Source organism: Homarus americanus, unplaced genomic scaffold (assembly GCF_018991925.1).
Source record: "Homarus americanus isolate GMGI-L3 unplaced genomic scaffold, GMGI_Hamer_2.0 scaffold19318, whole genome shotgun sequence".
Classification (NCBI taxonomy): domain Eukaryota; kingdom Metazoa; phylum Arthropoda; class Malacostraca; order Decapoda; family Nephropidae; genus Homarus; species Homarus americanus.
Window position 1 is genome coordinate 7,947,822 of NW_024732238.1, and position 21,424 is coordinate 7,969,245.

The 21,424-nt window shown below is 37.1% G+C and overlaps 1 protein-coding gene across 1 annotated transcript in view; it reads right to left on the reverse strand.

The window, feature by feature from the left end:
• Positions 1-5,342: 5,342 nt before the first annotated feature.
• The window catches only part of LOC121868435 (YY1-associated factor 2-like), a 36,932-nt gene continuing 20,850 nt past the window's right edge, over positions 5,343-21,424 (reverse strand). Inside the window, exons 2-3 of the mRNA XM_042369089.1 lie at positions 10,109-10,234; positions 5,343-7,705 (exon numbers count right to left, since the gene is read on the reverse strand). Of these exons, the coding sequence (XP_042225023.1) occupies positions 7,465-7,705; positions 10,109-10,234 (367 nt within the window). The 3' untranslated portion in view covers positions 5,343-7,464. The remainder of the gene's footprint in view (positions 7,706-10,108; positions 10,235-21,424) is intronic.

A 21,424-nucleotide genomic window follows, 5' to 3' on the forward strand; every position in this document is an offset into this window, starting at 1 on the left:
TACGGTAACATCTTTTGAACGAAAGAAAGCGCAAGTCATTGTTTTCGTCACGATTTGATCCCACTTTCCACTTTAATACGGACGTCATTTCAACAAAAATATTACATTTCCGTGAATGTATTATATTAAGCACAGTATGAATAGAATATCATTGTAATATAACAGAATTTTAACCGAAAACTATTAAAAAAACGAGTAACATCTCAAGAACATCGGAAGCTTAGGTAAAGTCTTTTGTTTTCGTCATGTATTTTATCCTATTTTACATTGAAATACATCACGTTTCAGCAAAACTACTATTTATTTCCGAGAATATATTCATTCAGGCGCAGTTTAGGTAAAATATACGTGTGATGTAATAATTTTTTAACTGAAAACGATTCGAAAAACACGTACCCTCTAGCCCTGTTCAAGGAGAGGACTGGGAGAAGCTGTTTGGTGCTGCAGACGATGACAAGGAAAATGATTTTGATGGATTTTAATGAAAATATTCAGAAATATGGTATCGTAGTATTTATTCAAGTCAATTAGGATATTATTGTAATACAATACAACAGTTTTTTAACTAAACCATTCGAAAAGTGATTACGGTAACATCTTTTGAACGAAAGAAAGCGCAAGTCATTGTTTTCGTCACGATTTGATCCCACTTTCCACTGTAATACGGACGTCATTTTAGCAAAAATATTACATTTCCGTGAATGTATTATATCAAGCACAGTATGAATAGAACAATATTTTGAGTCTTACTCTTTCCATTTACAGATTACTGTACAAGCCCATAATAATGGCTCCTAAAGTAGATAAACTTCGTTGTGTGAAGAGAAAGAAGAACACGTTGAAATTGAGTGACAAACTTGAAATAATTAAGAAACTAGTACGTGGTGTGAGCAATACTGTTCTAATGGAAAATACAACATTGGAAAGTCTACAATTTATGATATCAAAAAGGCAAAGAATAAAATTCTAGAATTCACAGCTTTTTCATTAAAACTGCTCGTTTTGATAAATGAAGCATGCTATATTTGCTAATGAATAAACTATCAAAATGTACCTGTTCTTCTCTTCTATATTCCTCCTTAAATTTTAATTTTAAAAGTACTGCCTGAGAATCCGGAAAATCCGAAAATCCGGACCGACCCAATCCCCAAGCAATCCGGATTTTTGGACTTTAACTGTATATATATATTTTTTTTTTTTCTTTTTTTTAGCTGCACCAATAAATATTAATTGTTTACAAAAAGTACCAAAGACCGAATCAGAAGATATTTTCTTCTCTCATTACTGTATAATAATTGCTTGGTGTAAAAAGAAATCCCATTATCTTTTTACATTTCTTTAACAATTACACCTGTGGTGACTATCCAGCTGTGCAGTGAAACCTTTCCAATTCTCACTACAATGAACTTGCATAATTTTAGTTATAAATTATTCATTAATATATATTCGGAAGCAAATTGTTCACGTTTGACAGAGCTCACACATGTAACTGGCTGGTGTTTCTTATATCAGTTATGCATCAGCCCCCGCACACTCTGAATGTTGCATTACACTTAGCGTGTAAAATTCTCCTTAATTCCTGTAATAACACAAGAGCCTCAAGATTAATCATAAGCTTGTGATTCTTGAGCCCCTGACTGCTGGTGCAGAGCCATGGCAGTGCAACATACCGTACAGTATTATTCTTTCTTGGTACTTTTCAAGTGTATTTTAACATTATACTGTACTACTGTACATATAAAGAAATGTATTATTTTTTATATTTTATTTTATGCTAAATATATGTGTGTTACAAGACAATACATTGTAATTTGGATCATTTCTTGTGTTAGTGAGGTTTCACAATTATTATGCAGTATCCAAAATGTCTGAGGTCCAGATGTTTACCAGGTATAGTTATCATTAGTACTTATAACCATACACATAATATTCAACCTAGTGTATTTTTACAAATATTGATATTAAGAAGTGCATACAGGCATCCCCTGTGTTACAGAAATGCAGGTTACAAAAATTTGTGGTTTGGGAATTTGGAAATTATGACCCAAAAATTTGGGATTTGACCAAAATAATTTGCCCTTATGGAATTTTAGTAAACTAAAAATAATAATAATAAAATAAAATAAAAATGCAATATACCTGTATAACAAAAATAATTGAAATTTTAATGTTTCTTTCGTGTGGATTCTAGGTGGTTGCTACAAGACGGTTGAGGACCCACAACAATGGTGTTGCTCAGAATGAATTCATTCCCCAGCTTGTGTTGAGGACTGTATTCTCCCTTACAGAATTTGGGTAAATTTTCACAAACCTTAAAAATCACAACATATGTAGAACAAAAGATTTCATCGTTGGACATTAACCCGATAACTGCAGTAGTGATTTGCCGATCAACCGCCCAGTACACAAAAAAAAAAAAAAAAAAAAAAAAAAAAAAAAAAAAAAAGCATACTGTATATCAATTTTCCCCAATGTCATTTTAACTCTTGTGGATTAAAACACAGTATATGTAGAAGAATGTGGAAACCATATACAAGTCGATTACTTACCTTAGTTTGGCCGCCACTCTCTCATAGGGCAGAAAAAGGATTGTAACCTCTATTGGTCACCCCAATGCTCGACTTATTTGACAATTTAACTAAAAGTAAATATAGATGAAGCTTTCAACATCACACTCAATGTATCTTAAATGTTTCAGCTATAAGTGAGTACAGTGGTCCCTCGATTAACGAACGGTCCAATTAACGAAATAGCTCCCATAAGGATTTTCAATTCCATTAACGAACAAAACTTCAATTAACGAAAGCCTTACGAGAAACACGCTTTGTTGTGTGCATCAGCTGATCGGCTAGTCCCCCAATACAGTAATTGGTTCTATGTTTACATTCGTTTCCAGTGGAGTAAATATCAAGAAAGTTGTGCTCTTGAATATTTTTACATTTTTTATATTAAAATAATTGGTCATTCTGAAATTTAGTTAACATATTGATAATATATACAGTACAGGGAACAGTTTTTGTGTGCCAATCAGCTGATCGAATCACCCACCAACGCTTCTCAGTTTAACTTTGTTTACAGTGGAGTGAACATCCAGTTTGTTAGTCTCGAATATTTTTGCATTTTTACATTGAAATTATTGGTCATTCTGAAATTTAGTTCACATATTGATAATATACAGTGCAGAAACTATTATGAAACACAAAGAAAGCATTAGAACCAATGCACTCTGTAAAGAATATGGCATGTCATCATCGACTGCCTCTACAATCAGCTGTTTGATATGTAAACAATGCTGCCGGTATACGACATACACACACCTCAAAGTTAAAATATAGTATTCTATTGTTTTTTATTTATTATTATACAGTATACTGTACAGTACAGTATTTAGTTTATATTTAATGTTTTCTTAATTCTATTACTGGTATACTTTTTCTGTGAGTTAGAACCAATTACCCAATACCCCATTGAAATAATAGATTCAGTTAACGAGATTTTCGGTTTACGAACGACTCTGTGGAACCAATTGTGTTCGTTAATCGAGGGACCACTGTATGTATATATATATGTATATATATGTATATATATATATATATATATATATATATATATATATATATATATATATATATTATATATATATATATATATATATATATATATATATATATATATATATATATATATATATATATATATATATATATAAAATATATAAAAAATATATATATATATATATATATATATATATATATATATATATATATATATATATATATATATATATATATATATATATATATATATATATATACAGACCTCGACTTTCATTTCGACTTGCTAGACTTAGGACCGCCGCAGATTTTTTATTAATTTTTTTTTTTCAAATGACACGCATTTTCTATACCGAAACGTTTCCAGTTAATGTAGTCTCCATGTATAATTAGAAAATTATGGGGGCCCCATGTGCATTCAGCTGACTACATTAAAGGTAAGTGCTCAGTCACATTGTAACCATTCCTTATTATTTATTACTTTCACTGTACTGTATCCATTCCTCATTATTCATAACTTTTACTGTACTGTATTTCATTGTAGATTATTTATTTAAAAAAAAAAAAAAAAAATTTATGTATGTCGGACTTACGACCTGGATTTGGGTCCCTAACCCCGTCGTAAGTCGGGGTCTATCTGTATATATATTTTATGGTAACACACATGCATTCATTCATGATTTTAAATATATATATACATCATCATAGGATTTCATGAGGTTTCTGAAATAGTGGATAGAGAAAACATACGTCTCAGTTGTGGGGACTACGAACTAGTAAACATTCCATACTTAACCCCGCCAGATATAAAAATTTTCACGCGCTGCATTCAAAACGATTTGAATTTCATAATGTGTTGCACTACGCTGCTTTACCATTTGAGAATGTATGATGCAGTTACTGGGTTTTAAGAAGTTAACTCGCACTAACTCCAATCGCACCACCTCATGCAGCACTGAACATCGTTTCTGGCGAGTTAAATTCAAGTGTTGTTTGCATTTATTATCATGTTATATCATGAATGAATCGTTTTGTGTTTAAAACTGTTTTTTTCATTCAAACATGTGCTTGTACTGTATTACAATTTTTGGCCATAAAAAAATTCCTTGGGGGAAGCATTTCAAATTTTATAACAGGAGTCAATGGGAAAATTGGTCCCATGTTACGGAAAAATTTTCATAACCCCGGGGATGCCTGTATAAATTTTTATAACCATAGTTCATGAGTAATTTATTTCTTGATATCAGTTATTATTTCTATCATAGTTATTGTTATTACACAATTTCGAGGGAAGGAAAGAATATAAAATAATAGCTAATTTATGGGTTTCTTTTGCCGAGTGTATTCTTTTCACATGACAAATATTTCAACCACTAATTCCATTAAATTTTGACCAGAGCAACATATACTTTACAGGGCTAAACAATAAGCTTTGAAAACCACGTCTTCATTCTAGCAACCAGGTGCTGTACAGTACAGGCTTATCCACAAAACTATTATTCAATTCAGCCCTCATCTAGACTTACTTTGAGTCCGTGCAGTTAACAACGGTGAGCATCTACACTGAATTAAATATCTTTTTTTTTTCAACTTTTCCTATGGTGGTGAAATTTTTAGGAACTACTTTAATTGTCAGGAAGTTTCATCACTTTATCTGGTTATTCACCATCTATGCTGTTTTACTGCTGCACAACTGCTCAATGCATGAACTTCCAAACAAGAAACAGTGTTTCATAACAAACATTATGGCAAATACTGTAGAAAAACCTTAAAAAATTAATTAATAAATAAATAAATGAAAATTTTATTTCAATAAAAATTCTCTGAAAGTACAGTACAAATGAATATATATAAAAGAAAACACTAGTCTCAGACACAACAAATAAATTCTGTGAGGAGTTAATAATGTGGGAGGTAATTATTACAAAGTGTGTAAGACTTATCATGTGTTCTGCTGACAAGTATAGTAGTCTCACTTCTTCTGTTGGATAAACCTACAGTTGTTGAAATGTCGAGTCTTGCTTTAGAAAGCTTTGGTTAATTGCATAATTTGATCAATCACAGGGTTATTTGAATCAATAGGAAACTACAAAATACAGATTTCTCATGTTACTACAGTAAATCCCCGATATAACGGACGTCTACAACAGACCAGCCTTCCCTCCAATTCATCCGTTATATTGGGGGTTTACTACTGAATATCCATAACCATAATCCTGGTTAACAGTTCTTGGATAAGGAACAATATCACATAACCGAAAAAGGCAGAATTCAATTAGAAATATTTCCAGCATTGTCTAAACACATCTACCATTACATAAATTTGGACAGAATATGCTTGTCATGCATATAATCTTGATAACATAATTTGTGAAGTTCCATACACTATTAGTAAATTTTTTAACTGGAAAAAGTAGTTAAAGAAAAAGTAATTTAAAATACTTAATTGAGATAAAACTGTATACCAAAAGAATTGTTCTTGTATACCAGGGTGAATAATGCTAGACATACACAAGAGGAAGGGGGGGGGGGTAATCTCTACCTTCACAACCCAAATGATCCAGGGCCAAGCTGGACTAAAGTTATTCTGCATCAGTTAACATGGAACTGGTTGTCCTTATGTTGAGGCCTCACACAATACTGTTCCCGCTCACCTCATAAGACTTCACCCCAGAACAGTAGGAAATAGTGTAAAAGATGTTGGCTTCAGGATTTTTTTTCTTCTAAAAACTCATAAGAAAAAATAAATAAATAAAAAAAAATAAAAATTAAGCAAGAAATATTTTTCTCAACATTTATTTTTCTATAAAAAAGTGAATACGTACAATACTCACTTAAAAAGCATGTCACACCTGAATACACTAATCTTAAAAGTGATACTGAATGCTACTGTACATAATTTTTAGCAAAATGTATCAAACCTTTCACTTCTCATAACACATTCACTCATTCACACTATATTACACTACTTCACCATTTTTGTTACAAATTTACATCTAGGACTTACAGCCCAAATCCTAACCATAAAGAAATGTCTCTTGGCATTACCATGACTGTACCAAGAACTAATACAGAGGTGTTAAAACTCTCATCAAGCATCAAAAATATGGAGGTTATAAGATTAATCCAAACAACTGTCTCAGCAAAACACGTAAGTGGCACCTCTGGAAATTCAGTGAATTTTTAGACAATGCTAACAAGGCAACATGATATATTTGTACATTATCATAACAATGGTTTCTCAGCCTCAGTCTGAAACAGTAACATGATTCTAACTAAATTTATAATGCCGACAGGTTTTAGACTAAGAGTTATCGTTGGTGTTATATCAAGTTACTGCATTCGCTTTATGCGAAAAACCTGTGTCTTTACCTGAGGTCTGTCCCAACAAGTACCAAGACAAGACCTGAAATTATTAGAATTTATACAGTTTACAAATTGCAGAGTTCATTTTCTTGTTCAACTATTCAGATACAGACAACAAGGTATCAGCTTCTACTGAATTTTACAGTCAAAGGCAATAATGATCAAAGGCAGTCTTACATGAACTCTGTAAAAATCCTAAGTGGTCATTATGCCATAAGCATAAATAGTACCTTTCAGGTTAACCAAACTGTACATACAAACTAGATATGGCTGGCATAACCAGGGCCATTCATTGAGAGTCCCATTTCTCTCCTCCTCTTTCACTACAAAATCACTAGCTTCTTCCTCCAAAAATGTCTGCTAGCTTTCTCCACTCAGCACATTTAAGTGTCTATGGCATAACATGGTCTCAATTCATTAACATTTACTGACACCTTCCATGCAATACTTTATGTTTCACTGCTGGAATTCACAAAACCCAATAGTGTGTGTAATCACAATATGACTGGAAGCTTCAGGCTTTGGGAGATATTATTTTATTGACCTAAGAACTTCGCGATTCAGTTGTTATATCACCATTACGTGTGTCTGTCGAAGCATCCGAGATGGACCCTGCTTCCGAGGATGACATGATCTGGGACGTATCACCGTTTGTAGTTGCTGAACTATTTCCGGAAGATGTTTTACGTTGCTTCGGTTGGAACTCTGTGATGATGACTGTGACATTGTTTACTGTGACTGCATTATGTTGTGCAGTGCTTCTATCTACATTCTTCAATCTTGGTCTGGAAATAAAAAATAAGGTGTTGAGACATGATTCTGTTTCCAATTGGAGAAATAGAATCTTCTAGATGGAAAAAATAACAGAGGGCTTATGTTCTTTTCTTAAGTGGTGGTTGTTTTTCATTGGCCTTTTTTACACTTTTAGTGGTAGTAGGTAGTAGACAGCTACCAAACAGGGAGGTACTACCGCCTGGGAAGATATTGGAAGCTTAATGTGTTGTCTAATGGTAGACCCTGCTGCTATAAGGCTTCACAAAAATTGTGACGAAGTCCCAGGTTGCTGATCTGTCTTTCTGCCTCATTTACACACAATTGCAGGGTTTCAATTGTTTCTTTTACAACACAATATACTGTACATATATCGTTTCTCACTATTGATTTTTTTTTATTTCTTTATGGTTATTTATTAATATTGTTACAGTGTTGTCATTACAATAAGTACTTGTTTAATGTCATCCCACTTAACGTTGTTTCGGTACTACGTCGCTGAATTTTAGAGACCAAAAATTTGTTTAACGTACCAGTGATCTGATACTACATCGTTTTGCGTGATCACAGACTACTTTCTACGGCGCATCAGCCACTCTTGTCTGGCTGCGCTACGCTCTCGGCTCGGCGCGCTGCCCTCACTCGCGGAACGTCACAGCGTCCCCAAGTGACAACAAGCCAGCCTCTGTTACGACTTCACATCATTCGTGTGTGCTTAAGTGCTTCTGCTCTAAAACTGTACTCTAACCATTCAAAATGGCTTCCAAGAGCCCATCAAGTGCTACTGATGCTAGTGTAGTGAAGAGGCAATGTAAGACCATTACCCTTGCTACAAAAATGAATGCATGGACCCGATTTGAAAAAGGGGAACTCCGCTGTGCTTGGTCTAACCCCCACAACGGTGTGTACTATCCGGACCAACACAGCATTGATGACAGTCTTGGTTGTTACACCAAGATCTATAAGGAGAAGAAGATGAGTAACACCAAGCAGTCAACATTGGATTAATTTTCTCGTTGCGGGACGGCAGAAGCTTCTTCAAAACAGCCGGCAGCCGAGGAGGAGCAACCAACAGCAGCGGAGGAACCCCAGTCAGAGCAGGAGGAGGAGGCAGCCGCAGAATCTCGGTGACTCGCCACCCTCCTCCTCCGCTCCTGCCCTCCTCCTCTCCCGCCCTCCTCCTCCTTCGCTCCACTACCCACCACACACTTGCTCTACCACCTCCACCCATCGGTGAGTACCAATACAAACTTAGTACTGTAGTTCTATATACTATTCTCTATAGAAATGGCAATAATTGTTTGTATATGTAACCTTTTTCATGGGGGCAAAGGGAGGCTCAGAAATGTAACTCCCGTAATTTATCTGTTTCTTATGGGGAAATACTGATCCGCTTAACGTCACATTTTCAGGAACGTAACCCCGATGTTAAGTGAGGGCCCCCTGTATTATTGTTGTCATTATTATTTTATTTTTATTTCTTATTATAATTTTTATTTTCTATTAATTATTACACAGTATTATTTTATTTTTAACCCTGAGGCCCGGGATGACGTTCCAGAACGTCTGACTAGCGCGTCCCGGGTGACGTTCCAGAACGTCGACCTATTCCAGCAATTTAGTATTATTATTAATATTATTATTATTTTTTAATTATTTTTGGAAAACTTGATTTTTTCCTCAATTTAACCCTGCGCGGGGGATACTGCCAGCAGCACCCTAACCCGGAGCATAAGGGTTAATGTTGTACAGTATTTTCATTATAATTTTTATTTACTATGAATTATTATTATTATTACTGCATTACATTTTCGCCCCCCAGGCCCGGGTGGGCTAATCCCCGTAAAAAACAAACAAAGAACACAGCAGATCACTCATAACCGACAGTATTTCTTTATATTTATCGACAATGGTTTCCCATCTACAGTACCTTTCTCCTTTTCATCTTTCCCTCTCACTACATTCCGAGATAATTACGGTATACTTTATTATTTATTTTTTATTTTACTCCAAAATATGTAATTTGAAGACCTATTTAACTGATAGGAATAGTATTTTAATTTTCCTAGCTTTCTGAACACTGGTGTAGGACCTTCATATTTTGATGGTGTGGTGATGGCTGGTTGCTGAAATGTTTGGCAACCTGTTTTGAATAAGTGACACAAAGACATAATTGATATACAGATACGAAGTGATGTTCCAAAAGGAAATTGTACAAAAATTAAATACAATACAGAATCCTGTTACCCAGCAAGGAAAAAATTTTATAAGAAAAGGATCTTTAAAAGAGGACTTATTTTAGACTGAATACTGAAGATATTAAAATGGTGACCGAGAGAAAGTTTGAGTATGTGTTAAAGTTGGATAACATCAATGCGGCGAAGATTCTGTTGTTTGAGGATCTGTTTAAAACTAACCTTCCTTTCTGTAGGTTACGACCTTCACCTTTCCGTTCTCGATCCTTTCTCTCTGATTTCTTCACTTTAGGAGGTACAACTTGTGCTACTTGTGCTGCCACTAACTCAGCATTCAAACGAGGTTTCCTGGAAAACATGACAAAAAGTCGATACAGATACATGGTAATTTGAAATAAAAGTAAGGTTTTTGAAATGAGGATTAAAACTTCCCTTATCAAAAAGCCTAATGAGTACCCCCCAAGGCCGTCTTAATGAGTGGGCTGTCTGATGGTTGCAATGCAGCAAATCACTGTACAAGTAAGGTGAAGTCACACATATTTCATCAAAGGAGAGTAGCGTACAAATAGACCTTAACAATCACATGGGTTAAGTTCTTGGAAAGTGCTGTGAATTTCAAAGGCACAGATGTTAATACCTCAACCTTATGTAAGAACACAAGTTAGGGACCACACCAATGGCAAAGTAGAGGAAAATTCAATATATAAAAATAAAAATCAAGTTACTATACTAAATGTTAAATAATACTTCCTTGAGATAAATGTATAGTATATATCAGGTCCCTAAGAGAGAGCTCAGGTTCTCAACTGGCTCAGCCATGTTAATATTGTTATTATTATCCACTCTGTATCTGTGTTTTTCTGGCTAAATAAACTACAGGTTGTACCTCTCTAGTCCGGCAACCTCGGGACCTGACCGGTGCCGGACCATGGAAATTTCCGGACCATGGAAATTCACCCTTTTCCTGGATAGATAGTGACTTGTGCATACACTTGGAAGCAATAGCACCTCTTTCACTGCTTCGTGGTCTCTTTGAAGACATATTGAAGGGTTAAATGTTGTACAGTAGGTTCTCAAATTTCGCGAGTTTTTAATTCGACGTTTTTATTTGGACCAAAAAAAAAAAAAACCTGCGCAATTTAAAATTTTGACGACGGAAACTCGAATTTTGACGGGTTTGAGCGGCCCGCCAATGTTCAGACGTGCACAATTGTGTAAACAGCGTCATTTCTCTATGTACAAACCATTCATTATTGTTTATTACTGAATGTCTTTTCAATTGAATTAATGTTTATGTGTGCAAAATAAACAATACAATGCATTAATAATACGTAGAATATTAAAACACACGAGGAGACGAGACAGCATTGTTTTCGTTGTTTACAAATCCAGTGATTGACTGGTTCTACATATAAAACTGAAGAAAATAAGACCCTGGTTGTAGCTGTAGTAAAATTAAAATGGTTGTTTTAAGTACTGTAATGTTTATTTAATGTTAATAAATGGAACAATGGAAGTACACCTAGACCCCGACTTACGACTACGTGGACTTACGACCGCCTCAGATATAGATAATAAAAAAAAAAAAAAAAAAAAAAATTAAATGACACACGCATTTTCTATACCGAAACGTTTCCAGTTAATGTAGTCTCCATGTATAATTAGAAAATTATGGGGGCCCCGTGTGCATTCAGCTGACTACATTTAAGGTAAGTGCTCAGTCACACTGTATCCATTCCTCATTATTTATTACTTTTACTGTACTGTATCCATTCATCATTATTTTTTACGTTTAGTGTACTGTATTTCATTGTAGATTTTTAATTTTTTTTTGAAATAAAAAAATAAAATAAATAAATAAATTTGAATTTTTTTTTTTTGAAAATTTTGAATTTTTTTATCTATGTCGGACTTACGACCTGGATTTGGGTCCCTAACCCCGTCGTAAGTCGGGGTCTAGGTGTAGTTAACCATTAATGGTTAAAAAAAGGAGAGATCGCTTATGTAAGTGCGCACATGGAAAACATATCGTCATTACTCGACATAAGAATATGAAAGCAACACCTATTTACTGTTCATTTATATTTTAATTAATGTTTCTGAATTAAAAAATAAAATTCTACCCACCAGTGGTGGTAAAGTTGAAAACATAAAGACAGCCAATGTTGTTGTGTGTTTTTACTCGGATGACGAAGTTGCCAAGCCACCAGGTTCAACTCTAGCTGAAGCTGTAGAACATAAGAAGTTTTCTGTGTTGTTTTTAGTTTTTATTTAACTTTATCTGTTATTTTCGTTGGTTTATTAGGATGTTGCTTTATTACAGATAGTAATTCACCAAAAAAGTAGGGTAAATAAGGCCAAATTTAGCCAAACATCGAAAGTACTAAACTCAAATTAATTTTCTCCATGGGCAAACTAAAATCGTTCCAGACTACAGAATGCTGGACTAGAGAGGTACAACCTGTATTTCAATTCAATTCAGATGATAAATCTCATAATGTTGAAGAGTACATCTGTATACATGGCAACCTGATGAATTAATAAATGGCTTTTGTGATGAAGAATGTTTGCATTCTAACAAAAATATCATGCAAATAAAATTTCATTTGCCTCTTTAGTACTGAGCAAGTAGTATGATGTGACAGAGATTATCACAGCCTTATAATAGTAAAAGCAACAAAATTACTGTAAACTCTACGTGACCTTGAGTATGGGGATTCCAGTGTATTCTGTCTATGAAAAATTACCTTGTGCAAGATTTATGAGCACAGTAGTGATGGGACATCTTAAGTCAGTGAGTGACCCTCCATCTCAGTGAGCAGTACAAGTGACCATCCATCTCAGTGAGCTGTATGAGTGACCATTCACCTCAGTGAGCTACATGAGTGACCCTCCACCTCCGTGAGCTACATGAGTGACCCTCCACCTCAGTGAGCAGTACAAGTGACCATCCATCTCAGTGAGCTGTATGAGTGACCATTCACCTCAGTGAGCTACATGAGAGACCCTCCACCTCCGTGAGCTACATGAGTGACCCTCCACCTCAGTGAGCTACATGAGAGACCCTCCACCTCCGTGAGCTACATGAGTGACCCTCCACCTCAGTGAGCTACATGAGTGACCCTTCACCTCCGTGAGCTACATGAGTGATCCTCCACCTCAGTGAGCTACATGAGTGACCCTCCACCTCAGTGAGTTACACGAGTGACCCTCCACCTCAGTAAGCTACACGAGTGACCCTCCACCTCAGTGAGCTACACGAGTGACCCTCCACCTCAGTGAGCTACACGAGTGACCCTCCCACCTCAGTGAGCTACATGAGTTGACCTCCACCTCAGTGAGCCATGAGTGACCCTCCACCTCCAGTGAGCTACAGGTGACCCTCCACCTCCCGTGAGCCATGGTGACCCTCCACCTCAGTGAGCATGAGTGACCCTCCACACTCCGTGAGCTACATGAGTGACCCTCCACCTCAGTTACCTGTGTGACCCTCCACCTCAGTTACCTGTGAGTGATGACCCTCCACCTGAAGTGAGCTACATGGTGACCCCCTCCCACCTCCACCGACCCACATGGTGACCCTCCACCTCAGTGAGCTACATAGGTGACCCTCCACCTCAGTGAGCTACATGAGTGACCTCACACTCAGTGAGCTACATGAGTGACCCTCCACCTCAGTGAGCTACATGAGTGACCCTCCACCTCAGTGAGCTACATGAGTGACCCTCCACCTCAGTGAGCTACATGAGTGACCCTCCACCTCAGTGAGCTACATGAGTGACCCTCCACCTCAGTGAGCTACATGAGTGACCCTCCACCTCAGCGAGCTACACGAGTAACTCTCCACCTCAGCGAGCTACATGAGTGACCCTCCACCTCAGTTACCTGTATGAGTGACCCTCCACCTCAGTTACCTGTATGAGTGACCCTCCATCTCAGTGAGCTGTATGAGTGACCATTCACCTTAGTGAGCTACATGAGTGACCCTCCACCTCAGTGAGCTACATGAGTAACTCTCCACCTCAGTGAGCTTCATGAGTAACTCTCCACCTCAGTGAGCTACATAGGTGACCCTCCACCTCAGTGAGCTACACGAGTGACCCTCCACCTCAGTGAGCTACATGAGTGACCCTCCACCTCAGTTACCTGTATGAGTGACCCTCCACCTCAGTTACCTGTATGAGTGACCCTCCACCTCAGTTACCTGTATGAGTGACCCTCCACCTCAGTTACCTGTATGAGTGACGCTCCACCTCAGTTACCTGTATGAGTGACCCTCCACCTCAGTTACCTGTATGAGTGACCCTCCACCTCAGTTACCTGTATGAGTGACCCTCCACCTCAGTTACCTGTATGAGTGACCCTCCATCTCAGTGAGCTGTATGAGTGACCATTCACCTCAGTGAGCTACATGAGTGACTCTCCCCTTCAGTGAGCTACATGAGTGACTCTCCACAGTTACCTGTATGAGTGACCCTCCACCTCAGTGAGCTACATGAGTGACCCTCCACCTCAGTGAGCTACATGAGTGACCCTCCACAGTTACCTGTATGAGTGACCCTCCCTCAGTGAGCTTCCATGAGTGACCCTCCACCTCAGTGAGCCTACATGAGTGACCCTCCACCTCAGTGAGGCTACATGACCCTCACCTCAGTAGGCTACATGAGTGACCCTCCCACCTCAGTGAGCTTCATGAGTGACTCTCCTTCAGTGAGCTACAAGAGTGACCCTCCACAGTTACCTGTATGAGTGACCCTCCAACTCCAGTGAGCTACATGAGTAACCTACACCTCAGTGAGAGCTACATGAGTGACCCTCCCACCTCCAGTGAGCTACATGAGTGACCTCCACCTCCCAGTGAGCTACGAGTATCTCTCCCACCTCAGTGATATTTCCATGAGTGACCCTGCACAGTGCCTGTATGAGTGACCCTCCACCTCAGTGAGCTACATGAGTGACCCTCCACCTCAGTGAGCTACATGAGTGACCCTCCACCTCAGTGAGCTACATGAGTATCTCTCCACCTCAGTGAGCTACATCAGTGACCCTCCACCTCAGTGAGCTACATGAGTGACCCTCCACCTCAGTGAGCTACATGAGTATCTCTCCACCTCAGTGAGCTGTACGAGTGACCATTCACCTCAGTGAGCTACATGAGTGACTCTCCCCTTCAGTGAGCTACATGAGTGACCCTCCACAGTTACCTGTATGAGTGACCCTCCACCTCAGTGAGCTACATGAGTGACCTTCCACCTCAGTGAGCTACATGAGTGACCAGGGCTGTGGAGTCGGAGTCGGAGTTGAGGAGTCGGAGGAAATTTCGGCTTGTGGAGTCGGAGTCGGTAAAATTGTCCAGACTCCGACTCCGACTGAAGCTATTCTGTTCCTAAGAACAAATATATGAACTCAGGCATATTCATTGCAGTGATTCCACTGATCCCACTAATTTTCTTAAATTATTAAAATAATTTATTTCCATTTTATAAGCATTATTATGAATTTATTGTAGCAGGCACAGTATAGCACTATAATTTTGGACGATAGTCTCTTCTTTACCATTTGAAATTTTGAATTATATCAAATTTTGTTTCGTTGAAAACTGCACAGAGGCTCTCAGCTACAAAACAATTAGCTACAACCTGTTTTTGGTAAGATTAAGGCAAATTTAATTTAATAACTTAATCATGTAAGGTTTATCCATTTTCCTTAATAAGGTATTCATTTCTTTAATGTACATAAATATATAACTTTACTTTAAAAGGAATTGTAGGATCATCATTTAGATCCACATCAGATTATGAGCTTAAACAAAATTCATATGCTGAGATCGAACTTTTAGATATACATGTAAATGGTGTTTTCTAGTTAATATCTTGAATTCTTAATAAATTTATTTTTCTTTTGATTGAAACTTTGAAAGTCAAGCCTATCATCTTTTTGTAGTTCTTAAATATCGTCCAGATCATTAATAAAGCTGTAGCAGTATAGCCACGGTGTTTTACTTTTTACCTACGCAGGTTACAACATACAAATTACAATTAGGATGGTAGAAATAGTTGTTACAAATAGGCCAAGGAGTCGGAGTCGGAAGCATAAAAATTTGAGGAGTCGGAGTCGAAGGTTTTGTCTTCGACTCCACAGCCCTGTGAGTGACCCTCCACCTCAGTGAGCTACATGAGTGACCCTCCACCTCAGTGACCTGAATGAGTGACCCTCCACCTCAGTGAGCTACATGAGTGACCCTCCACCTCAGTGAGCTACACGAGTGACCCTCCACCTCAGTGAGCTACACGAGTGACCCTCCACCTCAGTGAGCTACACGAGTGACCCTCCACCTCAGTGAGCTACACGAGTGACCCTCCACCTCAGTGAGCTACACAGGCTGACCTCCACCTCAGTGAGGCTACAGGCCCTCCCTCCCAGTGAGCTACCACAGGTGACCCCTCCTGTAGTGACCTGAATGGTGAGCCCTCCACCTCGGTGACCACGGTGACCCTCCCACCTCAGTGGGCTACATGAGTGACCCTCCACCTCCGTGGTACATGGGTGACCCTCCACCTCCGTGAGCTACATGAGTTACCCTCCACCTTAGTGACCTGAATGAGTGACCCTCCACCTCTGTGAGCTACATGAGTGACCCTCCACCTCAGTGAGCACATGAGTGACCCTCCACCTCAGTGAGCTACATGAGTGACCCTCCACCTCAGTGAGCTACACGAGTGACCCTCCACCTCAGTGAGCTACATGAGTGACCCTCCACCTCAGTGAGCTACATGAGTGACCCTCCACCTCAGTGGGTCCATAGATTAAAATCAGTTATGTATTGTATTAACCATGACCCCATAAAGAAGCTTAACACAGTTATTACAGGGCGAATATTTTAGTCAAATCTGCGTCCTTGTTGTACTGTATAAATATTTCTGGTGTGTGGGTAGTTACACAAAATGTCTTGTGGGCTGCATACAGTACATGGGCCACAGGTTGCCCAACACTACCTTAAGCGTGATTCTTGTGTAAAATGGTTATGTTATTCACCGATTATTGTATTTAACTTAATTTCACTTTCTCATATGAAAAGAGAGAAGAGAGAGAGACCTAACCTAGCTTTACTTAACCTAATCTTAACCCAACCTAACTTTACCTAACCAAACTTTACCTAACCAAACCTAACTTTAGTTAACCTAATCTTTACCTAACCTAACATTTACCTAACCGGTAATTATTCAGGACTAACCTGCGGCCGAAATTGATAGAAAAAGAATATATAAATACCGGATATTCACTGTTTTGTTTATAATGGACACTGTTGTAGTTTGTGCAAATGTGTAAAAAAGAAATTAATATTTCTAAAATAAACAAAACTTAACATTTGTTGGTATGAAAACAGACCTAATCAACCTAACCAAACAACTCTACCTACCATAACTACTACTGTATATCAGAGCTCACTGATGAAAATAAAGTAAGAAAATAAACAGTAATACAAATAACTCATTTGCAGGTTAGTCCTATATATTAACCACCTAACCTAACCTAAACTAACCAAACCTTAACATGCCTTACCTAACCTAAACTATATTTAAAATGCATAAAGGTTAAAATGTATAATAGTAGCATCCTAAGTTATGTTCATATATCATTAACAGATTTATAGATATGTTGGAGAAAATTATCATGAAAAGTTTGTTATCTCTGCAAATGTATTTTTTTTAAATAAATTAAAATTTTTATAGAGAACTAAATTGTTTGTCATGTATGTTGCGACTTTCTTTGGTTAGGTTAGGTATGGTAACGTTAGGTTAGGTTATATAAGGTTAGGTTAGATAAGGTTAGGTTAGATAAGGTTAGGTTAGATAAGGATAGGTTAGATTAGGTTATATAAGGTTAGATTAGGTTATATAAGGTTAGATTAGGTTATATAAGGTTAGATTAGGTTATATAAGGTTAGGTTAGATAAGGTTAGGTTAGGTTATATAAGGTTAGGTTAGATAAGGTAAGGTTAGGTTAGCTTAGATAAGGTAAGGTAAGGTTAGGTTTTGCTAGGGTAAGATACATTTCACTAATTTTGCAGGAAAAAAAATCACTAATGAATGTATCGGATAAAAAACCTATGAACATAATTCTTTTCTAAGAATATAAAAAGCTATATTTTACCACTGTTAATTTTTAACCCCTTTTTTATCATGTTTACTGAACTTAATTTGGGTTAGGTATTATTCAACTATGAGTCATGGATACTTATTGGATACTTACCAGAATAGCTTGTTATAACTAGGTCCTAGCATAGGCAGAATCTAGACAAAAATGTTAACTTGACCTTGTATTTGGCTTTCATTACTGACGGGTATCTACGATTATACCACATTAATAAGGTCTATCTGCAAGTTTACTCAGTAATAAAAAATGTGTACCATAAATGTGGACAATAAAAATCTTAAATTTTGGTACAAATTACTTTAAGAGTTGTAAGAAGACAAAAGCTGCGTCTCTTCCATTACACGACATATATAAACACCCGAGCCTTTTCTTATCGTAAAAAAATAAAAAATAAATAAAAAACTTAACTAAAAAGACAAAACTGTAATATAGTATTTTAGTGTGTTGAGGCACAAAAAAATTTTCTACACTATTTTATGATAAATAAAGTCTAACAAGCATTATTACAAAATATATTTAAAAAAATTTTATGCAATCAGGAAACAGCGACTTACTACATCCAGGTTGACCATGTTACAGAACCTAAGGAGGCCCTTTAAGTTACGGCCTCAAATATGGACTTACTTAAAGAGTCCACCGTTAATGAAATTTCGGTTAACGAATTACCTTCCATAAGAATATTCAATTCGGTTAACAAATTTCTTACAAATTTTTCCCAACATGTTTTCGCCTGCTCACCAGCTGCAGTATTAGTCCGCCAATACAGTAATCGGTTTTAGGGCTTAAATTTGTTACCATTTGAGTAAATATCAAGAAGGTTGTACTATTCAATAATTTTCCAAGTCTTATATTAAATTTTTTAGTTGTTTTAACAATTATTTAACATAATTGAAGTACAGGGAACTAGTTTTTAGCGCGCCAAACAGCCACTTGACTCACCCAGAATGGCGTCAGTTTGTGTCTCTGCTCAGTGGAGGTAGCATCTTGCTTGAGACTCTCTTGAACATAAACTATTTTTACGTTTTTACAGTACAATTATTGGTCATTCTGAAATTTATTTTACACATTGACAATATATAATGCAGTGCAGTGTTGATTTAAAGAAAAGAATCTTGAATTACACCAAGTGAACTTAAAATTTTATGGGTGAAATGAGGCATGCATGAAGCATGGGGTGACTTCTCTTCCACCCCCACTTCTAATTCCCATCATCATCATCATCATCAACCAGGAGCCTTCTACATGCACACCTCAAAGTAAGTGTACTTTACTGCATTTATTTTTAGTTTGTATGTAATTTTCGGTGAGCTGAAACCAATTACCCAAAATCCCATTGAAACAATGGTTTCGGTTAACGAACGACCGTCTGGAACGAATTGTGTTCGTTAACCGAGGGACCACTGTACCGTATTTTTCGGCTTGGAAGACGCACTTTTTATTACAAAAATATACCTTGAAAATTACCATGCGTCTTCCTGGACGGTAGTTGATGAGTTGTAGCAGAGGTTTTTGAAATCAGCCCCTTACAAAGACTGTTACCTCATTACAGTACTTAGTAATTACAAGTATTCTCTATACAGCACTATACAGTTGTACCCCACTTAACGCGGTCAATTGAACCCAGAGGGTCCCGCGTTAAGTGAAATCCGCGTTAAGTGAACAACAGAACATATGGGATTAATTCCAAATAGAAACCGGCCCGACCCCCAAACTCCACTTTTTGAAGGCACATACCTATGTTGTAGTAAAAATAACATCTTAATTTTATGATGGTACATGCACACAATTAATACTTAAGAGAAATAGAGAAATACAGTCGCCAAGTTGATGTCCATTCAAATAATGGACTCAACTCCCTCCCCCTCTCACACTACACAGCCGGCTAACAGATGGTCGGTCGGTCCCCCACCAACCGCCCCAAGGAGACAGGGATAACCAAACTGTTAGAGAATTGACATTGCTGGATTCCTTGTAAGACCAGGAATATTTTGAATATAAATGTCATATATTTTTCACAAAAGATAACATAGTTACCTAGAGAAAAATTTTTATCTAAAAATTGTAAGTTTAAAGCAAAATATATGATGTTTATATTCAAAATGATCACTAAATTATAAGAATTCCAGCAATGTAAATTATATTCTGACCGGGTAATTTGTATGAATTTTATGAGCTAAAACAAATATCTTCAGTTAATAAAAAAAAAATAATCTTCACGACACTATCTGTCAATCAAAGTACCCCACCTTGCCTCCCCCCCTCTTCCAACCGCGCGGTCAGTCCCAACCCTCCCCCCCACCCCCCACCAATCCTCCCTTCCAGAGTTTTTAACATTTAGTATTAAATAATACCTCAGATTAAAGTTAGTTTAATATAATTGACATTGCTGGATTCCTTGTAAGACCAGGAATATTTTGAATATAAATGTCATATATTTTGCACAAAAGATAACATAGTTACCTAGAGAAAAAATTTTATCTAAAAATTGTAAGTTTAAAGCAAAATATATGATGTTTATATTCAAAATGATCACCAAATTATAAGAATTCCAGCAATGTAAATTATATTCTGACCGGGTAATTTGTGTGAATTTTATGAGCTAAAACAAATATCTTCAGTTAATAAAAAAAAAAATAATCCTTCACAGGGTAACAGATGGTCGGTCGGTCCCTCCCTCCCCCCCACCCCCCACCAACCGTCCCAAGGAGATGTGTGGGATAACCACTAAATTTTAATAAATAATACCTCAAACTAAAGTTAGGATAATATAATTGACATTGCTGGATTCCTTGTAAGACCAGGAATATTTTGAATATAAATGTCATATATTTTGCACAAAAGATACCATAGTTACCTAGAAAAAATTTTTTATCTAAAAATTGTAAGTTTAAAGCAAAATATATGATGTTTATATTCAAAATGATCACCAAATTATAAGAATTCCAGCAATGTAAATTATATTCTGGCCTGGTAATTTGTATGAATTTTATGAGCTAAAACAGGCAGTCAGGCAGGGTGGCGGGTGGGGCAAATCTAAAAATAGCGTCTCGGACACTCACCGCGTATATGTGGAAAAAATCCGCGTTAAGTGAAAGTTCAGCTTTGGCAAGGCACCGCGTATATGCGAAAACGCGTTAAGTGAAACCGCGTTAGGCGGGGTAAAACTGTAAAACAATTAATTTAACTAATATTGTTGATATACTGCGAAAAATACAATTATTTACTTTCTCAGTAGGTAAAAATATAATATAAACAGCTGCAGCTACACAGCCCTTGCTGCTGTGCGGTTTGTTTACTAATGGCAGTGGTGCGGCAGCGCCATCTATTCAGGAATTGCGAACGGTTGTCTGCTGGTCTCAAAGCGCAGTATAATGATTGTTT